This window comes from Macrobrachium rosenbergii, chromosome 14 (assembly GCF_040412425.1).
Source record: "Macrobrachium rosenbergii isolate ZJJX-2024 chromosome 14, ASM4041242v1, whole genome shotgun sequence".
Classification (NCBI taxonomy): domain Eukaryota; kingdom Metazoa; phylum Arthropoda; class Malacostraca; order Decapoda; family Palaemonidae; genus Macrobrachium; species Macrobrachium rosenbergii.
The window spans coordinates 39,528,137-39,542,270 of record NC_089754.1 but is presented as its reverse complement, the minus strand read 5'-3'; the positions used below and the strand labels follow the sequence as shown (position 1 = coordinate 39,542,270).

The 14,134-nt window shown below is 38.7% G+C and overlaps 1 protein-coding gene across 3 annotated transcripts in view; it reads left to right on the top strand.

Annotated features, from left to right (window-relative positions):
• The window catches only part of LOC136845970 (uncharacterized), a 273,318-nt gene extending 259,380 nt beyond the window's left edge, over positions 1 to 13,938 (top strand). For 2 of the 3 annotated variants that reach the window (XM_067116519.1, XM_067116518.1), the window contains 2 exons: positions 6,363 to 6,480; positions 7,436 to 8,658. In XM_067116519.1, the coding sequence (XP_066972620.1) occupies positions 6,363 to 6,480; positions 7,436 to 7,555 (238 nt within the window). In that variant the 3' untranslated portion in view covers positions 7,556 to 8,658. Of the gene's footprint in view, positions 1 to 6,362; positions 6,481 to 7,435; positions 8,659 to 13,572 lie in introns of those variants that run through there. The other variant, XR_010855302.1, reaches the window with a different exon arrangement.
• The last annotated feature ends 196 nt before the right edge of the window (positions 13,939 to 14,134 follow it).

Below are 14,134 nucleotides of genomic sequence, written 5' to 3'. Positions count from 1 at the left end.
GGGCCTCTCCAGGCCCGCTTCCCCAGCCTGGCAGGATACCTGCCTTCTTCCTAGGAAGCAGCCTTTGGGAGGACCCTTCCTTCAAGGCTGCCCTCAAGAGACTAGCGAGCCTTTGGGGCTTTTGGGCCTTATCCTTGGAGTTCTTGGTCCCTTCCAGGCCCGCTTCCCAGCCTGGCAGGATACCTGGTCCTCCGAGGAAGCACCTGCCTTCCCTCCTGCCCTCAAGAGACTAGCAGCCTTTGGGGCTTGTGGGCCTTATCCTTGAGTTCTTGGTCCCTTCCAGGCCCGCTTCCCAGCCTGGCAGGATACCTGCCTTCTTCCTAGGAAGCAGCCTTTGGGGAGGACCCTTCCCTTCAAGGCTGCCCTCAAGAGACTGGCGAGCCTTTGGGGCTTTTGGGCCTCATCCTGAGTTCTTGGTCCCTTCCAGGCCCGCTTCCCCAGCCTGGGAGGATACCTGCCCTCCTCCGAGGAAGCAGCCTTTTTGGGGGGGACCCTTCCCTTCAAGGCTGCCCTCAAGAGACTAGCGAGCCTTTGGGGCTTTTGGGCCTTATCCTTGGAGTTCTTGGTCCCTTTCCAGGCCCGCTTCCCCAGCCTGGCAGGATACCTGCCTTCTTCCTAGGGAAGCAGCCTTTGGGGAGGACCCCTTCAAGGCTTCCCTCAAGAGACTAGCGAGCCTTTGGGGCTTTTGGGCCTTATCCTTGGAGTTCTTGGTCCCTTTCCAGGCCCGCTTCCCAGCCTGGCAGGATACCTGCCCTCCTCCGAGGAAGCAGCCTTTGGGGGACCCTTCCCTTCAAGGCTGCCCTCAAGAGACTGGCCTTTGGGGCTTTTGGGCCTTATCCTTGGGTTCTTGGTCCCTTTCCAGGCCCGCTTCCCCAGCCTGGCAGGATACCTGCCCTCCTCCGAGGAAGCAGCCTTTTGGGGGACCCTTCCTTCAAGGCTGCCTCAAGAGACTAGCCCTTTGGGGCTTTTGGGCCATCCTTGGTTCTTGGTCCCTTTCCAGGCCCGCTTCCCCAGCCTGGCAGGATACCTGCCTTCTTCCTAGGAAGCAGCCTTTGGGGAGGACCCTTCCTTCAAGGCTGCCCTCAAGAGACTAGCGAGCCTTTGGGGCTTTTGGGCCTTATCCTTGAGTTCTTGGTCCCTTCAGGCCCGCTTCCCAGCCTGGCAGGATACCTGCCCTCCTCCGAGGAAGCAGCCTTTTTGGGGGACCTTCCTTCAAGGCTGCCTCAAGAGACTAGTTTTTGGGCCTTATCCTTGGTTCTTGGTCCCTTTCCAGGCCCGCTTCCCCAGCCTGGCAGGATACCTGCCCTCCTCCGAGGAAGCAGCCTTTTTGGGGGGGACCCTTCCCTTCAAGGCTGCCCTCAAGAGACTAGCGAGCCTTTGGGGCTTTTGGGCCTTATCCTTGGAGTTCTTGGTCCCTTTCCAGGCCCGCTTCCCCAGCCTGGCAGGATACCTGCCTTCTTCCTAGGAAGCAGCCTTTGGGGAGGACCCTTCCCTTCAAGGCTGCCCTCAAGAGACTAGCGAGCCTTTGGGGCTTTGGGCCTTATCCTTGGAGTTCTTGGTCCCTTTCCAGGCCCGCTTCCCCAGCCTGGCAGGATACCTGCCTCCTCCGAGGAAGCAGCCTTTTGGGGGGACCTTCAAGGCTGCCCTCAAGAGACTAGGAGCCTTTGGGGCTTTTGGGCCTTATCCTTGGAGTTCTTGGTCCCTTTCCAGGCCCGCTTCCCCAGCCTGGCAGGATACCTGCCTTCTTCCTAGGAAGCAGCCTTTGGGGAGGACCCTTCCCTTCAAGGCTGCCCTCAAGAGACTAGCGAGCCTTTGGGGCTTTTGGGCCTTATCCTTGGAGTTCTTGGTCCCTTTCCAGGCCCGCTTCCCCAGCCTGGCAGGATACCTGCCCTCCTCCGATGAAGCAGCCTTTTTGGGGGAACCCTTCCCTTCAAGGCTGCCCTCAAGAGACTAGCGAGCCTTTGGGGCTTGTGGGCCTTATCCTTGAGTTCTTGGTCCCTTTCAGGCCCGCTTCCCAGCCTGGCAGGATACATGCCTTCTTCCTAGGAAGCAGCCTTTGGGGAGGACCCTTCCTTCAAGGCTGCCCTCAAGAGACTAGCGAGCCTTTGGGGCTTTTGGGCCTTATCCTTGGAGTTCTTGGTCCTTTCCAGGCCCGCTTCCCCAGCCTGGCAGGATACCTGCCTCCTCCGAGGAAGCAGCCTTTTTGGGGGACCCTTCCTTCAAGGCTGCCCTCAAGAGACTAGCAGCCTTTGGGGCTTTGGGCCTTATCCTGGAGTTCTTGGTCCCTTCCCCGCTTGGCAGGATACCTGCCCTCTTCCTAGGAAGCAGCCTTTGGGAGGACCTTTGCCCTCAAGAGACTAGCGAGCCTTTGGGCTTTTGGGCCTTATCCTTGAGTTCTTGGTCCCTTTTTCCCCAGCCTGGCAGGATACCTGCCCTCCTCCGAGGAAGCAGCTTTCCTTCAAGGCTGCCCTCAAGACTGGCGAGCCTTTGGGGCTTTTGGCCGCCTTGAAGTTCTTGGTCCCATCCAGGCCCAGATTCTCTGAAGGCTTCTTTCCCAGCCTGGCAGGATACCTGCCTTCGTCCGAGAAAGCAGCTTCTGGGTCGGACCCTTCCCTTCAAGGCTGCCCTCACCATATCTTTGCTTACTCTTAGTCATCTTTTCAAATATGACACTTGCTCTCTCTGAAGGCTTCAAGACGATTTCAAGCATCTCGGTGCATGAGCGAATTGCATTTTTCTTGTCCGTCCAGGAGCCGGAGACTGAAGGATTCCAAAATGTCTTCAAGGAAAATCCTGAAGGTTTTAGATATATCTATAGATATATATATTATATATATTATCTATATATATATATATATATATATATATATATATATATATATATATATATATTCATATATATATATATATATATATATTTATATATATATATATATATATATATATATATATATATATATATATATATATATATATATAAAAGGATGCTGATCAAGAAACACTCTCGATGGAAACATCTGAGTCATCTGTCGAGTGAGACAAGTTCTCTCAAATGATCAGAAGATGGGAAAAAACGGCGCTGAATCCAGCACGATGAAGCTCCTGGCTGGCGATAAGATCGAAGTCACCCTCTGTCACAGGATCCTGGAGTAGTGAAGACGTCTTATAGATATAACTTGCTTGACCTTTAGAATTTATATGAAGTGTTTAATTAGCCTCATGTGGTAACTATGAACCACCTGCATTAGGGAAGGGGAGGGAGAAAGGGAAGGGGAAGAGAAGGGGGAGGGGGGAAGGAGAAAGGGGAGGGGAGGGACAAACACAGACACGCAGCCACACACACACACACACATACAGAGACAGACAGGCAGCCAAGGAAATTAATATAATAGATGTATATGTTTATGTGTACATACATATATTATACATTATATATATATATATATATATATATATATATATATATATATATATATATATACAGGGTATATATATATATATATATATATATTATATATATATATATATATATATATATATATATATATATATATATATTTATAATATATATACATTGTGTGTGTATAGATTTTCAAGGAAAGTAAATGTAAAATTCGTCAAAATTACTTCAAAATCTATCATAAAAAAATATACTTTACATTCTCACTCCATTGTAGGTTTACAGGTAACCTTTACTCGATCAAGACAGCAAACCAGCAAAAATACGAAGCCAGGGAGAATATTCTCAATAAACCTGGGAGTAGAACGTACATCTATGACATTTTATTTCAAGTTTGAAGATTAGCATTGTCTTAAATCATTTTTAGTGTGGAAAGGTTTTCACTTTATTCAAAAGATATTAAACTTAAGCAATTCTGTCATTCACGAACAAAACCAGGAACTGGGCAGCTCAAATTAGAATATGCCAGATCGTCTCAATACTTTTTACTTGTCTGCCTGTCCAAAAGAACCTCATTTTATTTATCATTACAGTAAACATTGTGAGATTTTTATATTTGTATGCGCTCCGTAAATCAATTTCTGGATAAACATTTCATGGTGTCTTTTAATTTCACAAGATAAATTATAATGACTACAACTATGCGGGTGTCACTGAATCGGAAAAACTTCAAAAACTTAAAATCTGATTCACCGATCAAGTAAAACCTGGATGGCACAACCTGTTAACGCTGCCTTAAGCCAGGACATTCGGTTTGAGCTTGGGTAGCAGAGCGTCTTTGTCACCTAGATTTCAGGGGTTGAAGTCATACATGGTACGTTCGCCCAAATTAGGCCGTAATAGGTACATGCTCCTCTCCTTATTTTACCGTTTTATAACCATTATTCCCTTAGGGAATTTAAGTCATCAGGAATTTAAATTACTTTTATTATCATTCTTCTGCACATTTCATCAAAAAGAATTGGACCTTTTCATTTCTCGAATATTTCACCTAACCTATCAGACACAGACAAGTGGAAAAATAGAAGAACACCAGTTCGGCTTTAAGTATGTATTGCAAATAAAATAATCATGCCGAAGGAATGAAGGGGAATGTGAAACGAAAGGCAAGGGAAACTCTCGTGAGTGAAAGATGCAATTTCCCCTGGATTTAGAGGATTTGGAAGGGGAAGGTCTTGGGATAACGTTCCTTCGTCAAATATTTTATGTCAGCTGTGCACTAGTAGATAGAGTATCCAATACAAATGTTCAAAAGATAAGATAACGTTACATGATATATAACTTACTTATTGCAGTCTACAGCGAATGCTCGTGTTCATTTTCTAGCCGGCTGCTCAAATGAGTAAAAGCCAGGTTTATCCAGCAACAAAAAGAATATCTTGCCTACAAGGCGCTTGACGAACAGCACCATGGAAAAACATCATATGACAGACTAGATTGATCACGAAGAGAGCTTGGATAGTAAAAAGAAGAAAAATATGCATGAATTTTGTAACGAGAAATCATGACGCATTTTTACTGGAATATTTCACGGTTGTGAAACATGTGTGGGGTGTGTGTCAAGAAAGTTATGTGGATATTGTAACGTAATGAAATGCCACCAAGTTATTCTACACGAACATAGATTTGTCTTCACACCAAGTAGAAATACTATGTGTGAATGGAATTGTAATATATTAAAGTTAAAATATATACTTTTAAGCACAGAGACTGATAAATAGATGTTAACGATAAATTCAGTAAAAAACGAACCTCCCAACGGTAGTCGTAGCAAGCACGGGGAAACCAAATTAGTTCTTTTTTAAATGTAGCAGCGGATGATGATAATCAAAAGCCTTGAATATGTCTGTATCGCGAAGTTAGGCTTTAGAAGACCATGTGAACAAAAGGCTTGGGTGATGAAAGTTATGAAATTTATATCAATGTCATGAGAAATTGCAGAAAAATGTTAAGTGAATAAACATAATTTTAAAAGCAAGCAAAATGAGGTGTGGCGAAGATAATTATCTAAGTTGAATTTAAGAGGTAAAACAAAATTATTAAATGCTAATTAAATTAATGAATTAAACCTGTGTTAATGCTAACAGTGGTAGTGTTATGCGTAGGTGCTGCTTATCCATTTCTCGTATTAATAATATCCAAGAACAAAAGTTGGAGGCAGTATATTATATAAATAGGCTTGAAACTAATATCGTTACTAAAATACCTAATTAGCTTTGTTATTCATTCATTCATTCCTTAGTTCCAGGGACACGTTCTGACTCATGCCGCGCATCAGCGGGCCCCCTCCAGCATTCCTGTTTATTAAACCTCTCTCAGTCCAGTAGTTTTGTTATCTGTAGCACTTATTACTTGTATATTATTAACTTTCAGTTAAAAATATTCGGTGTTGGTACAGTGAGACTGCTGTATTGTTCTGCTTGTTGTAGATTGCTGTCTAATATCTTTGCGGCCCCGTATTCTTCCAGTTCATGTGCTCTTAATAAGTATTAACTAGTTCCCCTTCAGAAGTCTGGCTGTCCTCTCGATCTCCATAGATGAAAGTCTTATCCATCTTAGTATCCTTCCGTCCAGTAACAGCATTGTACCGATCAGATGAGATTATTCATACTTCTCGTTATATAAAGACACATTTTTCACGTTATGTTTTGCTGACACTTCACAATGAAGAAGTAACATAGATATGAATATTAACAAAGTAGTGTACAGTAGTAATAAGAATCAAGGAACATCATACTTTGTATGGTACTTATTTGAATATTATTCAACACAGAAAGAATGCATATTGGCTATAGTTCCTCCTTTATTGATATCTTTGCCGGAGTAATTCAGATAAATATCCAAACATTCAAATCTTTATAAAAAAAATTCTTTTTGCTTATGTGTTCTGATTTTTCAACAGACATGGTCGAGTAAAGGTACTTTGGGCCCGCAGCAATGTCAGCATAGGCAGCACGTCATTACTTTTGCAGCCAGGAGCCTATCCTCCAGAATTTGTAAGACAACAAGTACAGTCTAAGGTGAGTTAAGCACAATCTGCTACATTTTTAGGTTCATGCATAGACCTAATGATGCAATTTTTTTCTCTGTTCACATTTAAGATGGGATCGTAAATCACTACTTATATTTTGTAGAACTGCTTTTCACAGTTAGTAATGTAAACTTGAGGAAAATTCCACTATATTTTTTTTGTGATGAGAACCATCGTTTACTAAAGGTAGATTGCACTGTGAAGTTAATGGAAACCTATGGAGAAGTGTTTCTCTACAACTGGGTATTATCATGTGCAGGCATTTTTAAAAGGTCCCAGTCTCTTTTAGCCTGACTCCCTCTGGTCCCCTTCTCTCCGAGGCTTTGATTTTCTAAGAAACATTACCATAAATTATAAGAGAACTACAAAATTACTGCAAATATCATAAATATGAGGGAACTACAAAATTACTGCAAAATGACTACAAAGGGAAAGCAACCAGCCTTATGAGAATTAAGAATGTTAACTCAATGGTCTGCTAAACTATTTGTGAATAAGAATAATAACAGGAGCAAAGCCAAAACAGGTAAGGTAGGACAGTGAAGAATTGAATTGGCTTATTCAGCGGTGCTAATACCTCGGTTTCTATATGGTTACAAAGGGAAGCAAGCATGTTTGGATAATCATAAGATTATTACTGTAGATTTCTAATGGTGCTTTATACTGTAAGTGAGAAAGCCTAGGTAAAGTTTAATAAGATATGAATAACTATTGATTAGTGTCCCAGAAAATTGTCGGCGACATCTTAAAAAACTAGGTGTTGCTTGTCATTGATGGTTCATATTTGGTCTTTCACAAAGTTCAAATTCATATCAGTGAACAATGTTTAGCTAAACATACAATAGAAAGGTGTTATTTTATTAAGAGTGATATCAGACACAGTCTTTATTAACTGTTGACCTTTATTTCATGCTCTTCTGTTGACTGCCTCCTCGTACACACAGCTGGAAGAACTGACAAGTGACTTGAGCCACGGCCACGGGGCAGTCCGCCTTCTTTTGAGACGCTGGGGAAGGCTGGTCAAAAGGCTCATCCACCGAACAGCACAAAGCCTCACAAAGTGAAAAATCTCTCTCTCCACCTTTTCAACTTTAGCCTTAAGTCACCCTGCAACTTCAGTGTTTCCGTAACAGAGGGGTACATGTACTGTTTATCATTTGACATTGGAGCAAGAAAATCAAAAGATATGATTTGAAGTAAGTTTAGAGTTCTTTATGTAGAGTAGATTTTGTTGGAAATTGCAATAGGGAATTGACGAGGAAATCATAATATGAAACTAGAATGATTTTTTGTAACTTTTAGAAAGGAAATCAACAGATGTCTGAATTGGAACTACTGTACAGGTGCCATAGAAAGGTTGTTTCAACAGACACTTTAAACTGCACATATCACTGTATATACTTCCTTGCATGGATCTATGTGATAAACAAATCTTATTGAAAATGTGGATGGTGTAACGTCGCGCTCATACAAACTTGGCTGTTTATAAATGGTTGCCAAAAGTCTAGCTAATCATATTTGTTAACAAAGTAAAAGTTTAGAATTTTTACATGGTAAAAATTTTGTGGGTAACTTTGTCTTGCTTTATAAAGCATCTAAATGTAGCTGATAGATACAGAAGTGTATGTATTTTTTCTTTTGGCTTTCTGTGTTTGGAAGATAATAGATAACATAATTTTTCAAAGTGCTGAAAATAAAGCAACGCAAAAAAAGGACATGTTCCAAGTGGATTGTTTCATGTGAATGACACAGAATAGCTGAAACCATCAGAGAAGACTGGATTGTCCTATTTGAGCATTTACTAAACTGAGCATATCATGTTCATTGTGGTGAAACCAAGATGTATGTTATTAGAAATGTATATTTATTTTTAGGTTCATAAGCCAAATTTACTATATACTTAAAAGTTACCAAACAATTTATGTAAAACACTGTATAGTGGTAACACTGTAAAAGAACATTTAAAACTGCAGTATAAGACATAAATGTCCATAATAAATTATTTTTCATGTTGTGAGAGATAGCCGTTAATTATTATAATTTTTGCGGATATCAAAATTTGATATAAAAATTTGATCTTTGTATCAAATCTGTGGCCTTCTTATGTTTTCACTTGAACCAAGGATAACAGCAATTACAATTTTATTTGATTTATATCATCATACTGCATTGAGTGTTACACTTGCTGAAAGAAAGTACAAAATCATCTGACAGTTACAAAACTAACGTCACATTGGTATAAAGAGACTACAGTACATACATTCAGTCTGTAACTTGTTATATTGTACAGTATATTCTAGCTGTCACATCAAATGTGAGAAAAATGAATTCTTCAATAAGCAACCCTGTTTTGTTGCATAGTCTCTTTTATTTGTACAGCAGTTGGTAAACTACCTATCTGTATTTCTGACATCATTTTAGGGAAGGCATATCCTCCGTCTGGCAGATTAAGCAAATCTTGATCAAAATTTTGAAAATTTTATTTCATTACTCAAAAGAAATGTTAACTATAACTGGCATATTTAGGAATGAAATTGAATTTGTCATTTAACTGACCAATTGCCATGAGCTGAGACAATGGAATTGCTGAGTTTGAAACCAAGTACATAGGCCATTAACAACATAGTAATTTATTCCTATGGTGTTGTTACTGTTGCCAGAACCAGTGGAAATGCATTTTCCTCTTTAGTCCCATTTCGTAATTTCAAATGTTTATATGATTAATATCTCCAAATACTATGTGATCTTTCAGTTCTAGCACAATATCTATTAATTTCTAAGCCCTTGCTTCTTTCCTTTTGAGATAGAAATGTCTAGTTTTCGATTTTCAGAGGTCAGTTATTTTTCTATCTTTCAAATGCAAGTCTACTAATGTGGACAGATGGATGATGATAAGGTTATTAACACAGTAATCAAATACTGTACTATAATACCAAATGGTTCGGATGACCAAATTCTGAGTGCTTTAATTTGGCTACCCCTTTCATTTTTAGTCTTGTAAGACATTTAAGACAAGGTATTTTGAGTTTTCATGTTTTGCAGCTATCCAAATGTTTTTTTTTTTTTTTTTTTATAAAATGCATATGATTTTAAAATGTGTTCTTTTTGTTGCTCAAGAAAAAACTTGACTAGTATAGTCATTTGTCAAATTTAAGTTTAGTGAAAGACTCTTGCAGATGGAAATTGAGCTCATATTTTGTCCCACATCTGCAGTGAGATGCTATAGGGTTTCTCCTTTACCTTGAAAAGGAGAAACTGTATAGCATAGCACTGAGTTGTACTTTAATTAAACCCACAGTAGGCTTTATGGTATAATCTGATGAGCCTTAACAAGGACACTCAGCCCAGTTCATATAAAATTTTTATTTAGACAGTGCTGCATTGATATATAACAAATGTTCCCCTTGGCAGTTAAATAATAATGTTCCATTATTATATAATTGTGATGCATCATATGTGTAGTTATCTTATATTTTTACTGTTCAACAAAGTATTCCAGAATTCTATAATTGTTCGTGAATTTAAAAAAAATTCAATATATTATTCAACAAACAATCTGTCCAGATAGAGTGCATGTTTTATTCATCAAGTACTGTATTACTTTTTACTTCAACGTTTTCTTAATACTCAACAGAACTGGTTGTTCTAAGTAAAGCTACATATTTTTATTATTGCCTATACTGTGAATTTTTCATGTATCTTACTAAAGATACATTGTGTACTTTTGTGAAGGTGAAATGAAATGTATGTTTAAGTTTTGGGTGTAGTGAAGGCTTATAGTAAGTATGAATCCCATTGAGTGGGTCAGAACAGCTTTCGACCAGGTATAAAGCATTTTGGGCTCATGTCTAAAAATGAGAAAGCTGAGCTAGAGAAAAGGGAGCTCAACATAGATGGCTTCCAAGTTTTGGTTTGGCAGATCGCAAAGGTTCATAGCTGACCTCACCAAAACTGTCTAAAGAGGTTTGATTGATTAATGATTGTTTGGTCTAACAACCTGTAATTAGAACCGTTAGGTTATTCAGTACCACATCTCTAAAGAGGTGAAACATTTTCAGCCCAAAGATCTCATGAAAAGTTTCGACCTTTGGACCTTTAAGAGAGATGATGTTTGATATTCAAGCAATGACTGCGCTTTTGACTTTAGTCTTGAATGTCTTGGAAAGCACAGCTGTTGGGATCTCTTAAAACTGCTTCCTTCAGAATAAAGGTCATAGGCATTTTATAGAAGATAGCAGTCCAGCATAGTTACTGCTGAGGTTCATCAATTATGAAACCTCCTCCGGAGATTCCAACTTCAAACTCATCATCTGGACACATGAGAGGATGGCTGGAAACTTAACCCATGGGAGGAAAGAATCATTGATCTAATTTTATTCAAGGAAAAACAGAATTTCTCATACAGCTCTTTCTGTCAGTCCATGTGGACCTGACTCTAAAACAACTACAGAACCTTGGATAAGAGTAACAAGAAAAACACTTATCACCGAAGCAAATGCAAGAGAATATTAATTGACTACATTTATCTTAATCTTCAACCTTTCCCAGCTAACACCCACCCTAGAAGACAGGAGCATGCTTCATCCAGGACTAATGATTACTTTCTAAATTCTTATCATGACATAATTGATGATTACAGTGCAAGACCTTTAATGATTCAATATACTGTGACAGTCAGTAATGGCAAAAAAATGCTTTCTAATTTTTATCAATCAGCAGCATAAAGTTCACTAGTAGCCTGCCTTACCCTGTCCATTTTCCCTTTTTTAAGTAAAATCTTGTACTGTATAGTAATGGAACTGTAGGTTGTGTCCACACTGCAGTAAAACAGGTCATGAACACACATCTGTAACTTATTGCACAGACACCACAAACAGGTTGGATAGGAGCTAATGACTTATTGGTGGTCCTAACCAGTGTTTAATAGGATTATCCAGTATTGACCAAGGGTTTTCTCTCCACTTACAGTTGTGACATATTTTCACCCTGTTGGTGATATTAAGATATAAGCTGCCATTGTTTTATTGTGGTGTGGATGCACCCTTTAACATCCTGAGACCATACATCAACATATTGAGTGGATGAACACTAATTAAATGTCATACATAAATATTACCTCCATAACAGCCACTGCGTTAACTAAAACTTATCATGACACAGAATATTAAGTCATGAGATAGTGTAACCAGACCACTGTAGTAACCTTTTCAGCTCTCACAAATTATAGCTCCTTTAAAATTTATTTCCCAAGGCTAGGATGTCAACAAGATTTCTTAAACAGATTTCCATTCCATGCCTGCCAGCCATTGTTGATTGAAACTAGGACAGTCATACAAAATTTCTTACAGCTAATGCTGCACTGGATCTGAGTTTGCACATTAACTTAAGTGTTAAATAGGTGTGCCAAATTCAGTTTGTATTGATCATTGTTGCAACCCCATATTGGGTTAAATCTATTTGAACATAGTCCTTAGATGATTGTACTTGAAGCAACCAGTCATTCATGAGTTTTGTGTTCTCACCAAGCTGTGCAGCTCATTCAGCCCTATCTTGCTTCAGTGTTCACCTTTGAGGAACTGATCCTTTGAGTAAGCTCTGACTCTCAGAATGTGACTTGAGTGTATTGTTAAATTACTGATAATAATAGTAATCCACCTACATACATGAATAGCTTGTATTCTCACATGAACATATCAGAATTTTTATGAACAGTTCTTATGTTTCACAGATGCAAATATTACTTTCAAAGCGTTCCTTTCCTGTACCCCATAAAGTTGCTGCAAAGGATTACATTGCCTTGTAAAGGCAAGATAAGCGAAGCATAGGATACATGCAGGAAAGGCATCTCCTATAACAAATGCCTCAACAATTCACTTGCTGGCAGCTGTTATCAAGACAGTTTGTATGCCATAGATCAAAACCTCAATTTAGCACTACGTACATCAAATAGTTTGTATCTATGAAAAAAGTTGAAAGCTTTATGTCTTTGTAGTTCAAAATCCCTATAAATACATTTTTTGCATATTAAAAAAATACTAATAAGTTTTGGGTATGCAGTAATTGTGTAACTTCTCTTTTTTTCATATTTTCATGTTGTATATTATCAGTGTGATGTTCTAAACATCTAAAATGACTGTCTTATCCCTCAATGTAAATAATGCATATCAGTAGGATACAGGAGTAATAGTTTTAGAATAGCACAGTATGTAAACCAGCTCAAGAAATAAAAAAAATGACTGTTGTGGTTATATTTATACCAGCCCTACGAAACTATAGTAATTGTATGCATAAATAGAATGAAATTAACTGTGAACTAAACAAAATTTTGATGTGGGTCACAAGATTAAACAAAATCTGTAGTTAAGTGACTCATCCTAAGCTTTTCCCTAGAAGTGCCCAACATGTCAACTAAACTATCTCTCTACTTAATTTTATCAGGAATATTTATCATACCTCCCTTTACTAAATTTTTTTTACTACACAAAAACACATTTTCAAAACAAACCCATGAGTTGTAAGATCCCTTTACCCTCATCTGATTCTGTGTATCATCCCTCTTCCAAATCATCTTTATAATGATTTTTAGTTTTGTGTCAGTCTTTATTCTTATTTTCGCAATTACTTCAGTGTTGGTTCTGTGTCAAAGTTGTCTCTTATCCTTGTTTTCTTTTGCAAATTCAGTGAATTTTACTGTTCTCATTTGTATGCTCAAAGAAAACCAATATTCATCTATTTCCCTTCACTGAACTTTTTAATTGGTATTTGTACACTACATTCAAGTAGTGTCATAAGCACTATTTATATTTTACTTTTAAGTTGTGAAGTTATTTCCTTTAGAATTTTACTTTGTTTGTTAGTGGAAGCTTCTTATTTTTAAGTGAATTTAAGATTAGATTGTGTTTTTTTAAAATGTGAATGGCTGTGTAATTTGGATTTTGTTGGGTACAGGTTATGGTTTATGTTTACAGTAACTTAGGTTTTGTGTGAGCATTAATTTAATATAGCAATTTTGATTAAGTTGAAACTTAGTTACTTCCTCAGTATATTATTGTACTGTGTTAATTTACACCTTTGTTCACAGCCTAGAACTGCATAGCTGTGTGCTTTCAAGTGTAACAGTGAAAGGTTGCAGGCTGTAGAAGACATCAAAAAGGCAAGGATTGTGGTTCAGTCATTGCGTAGTATGTTAATTCTTAACATTGACTATCTTTATATCTGACTGAATGTGATGCAGAAGAGATATCACATTTCAAGACCTCTATAACCTGTTCTCCCATGGTGATCTTCTTGAAGTCTGGACCTGTAATCTTTTAAAATTACTGTATTCCTTTTCTGTTTAGGCTTAAGTATTTTCAGCAGAACGATTCCATATAAAAAAAAAATCTTACTTCGTACCATTCAAAAAGTCCAGATGCACCTTACCTAGCAAATAAATTTCATAAACAATTTACCCATCTCACACCATTTTTCCCAAGCAGAGGCGTATGAACACCGCAAAGTACATGTACCAGGTTAGAGAAAGCAGATGATATGGCCCTTCCTAAGAGATTGCCATACCCTTCAGCAGGGGGCTGTTTTCACGAGACTTAAAAATCTTGGCAGGATATTGCAGCTGAACCATAGTTTGTGGAGGTTCTTTTGTA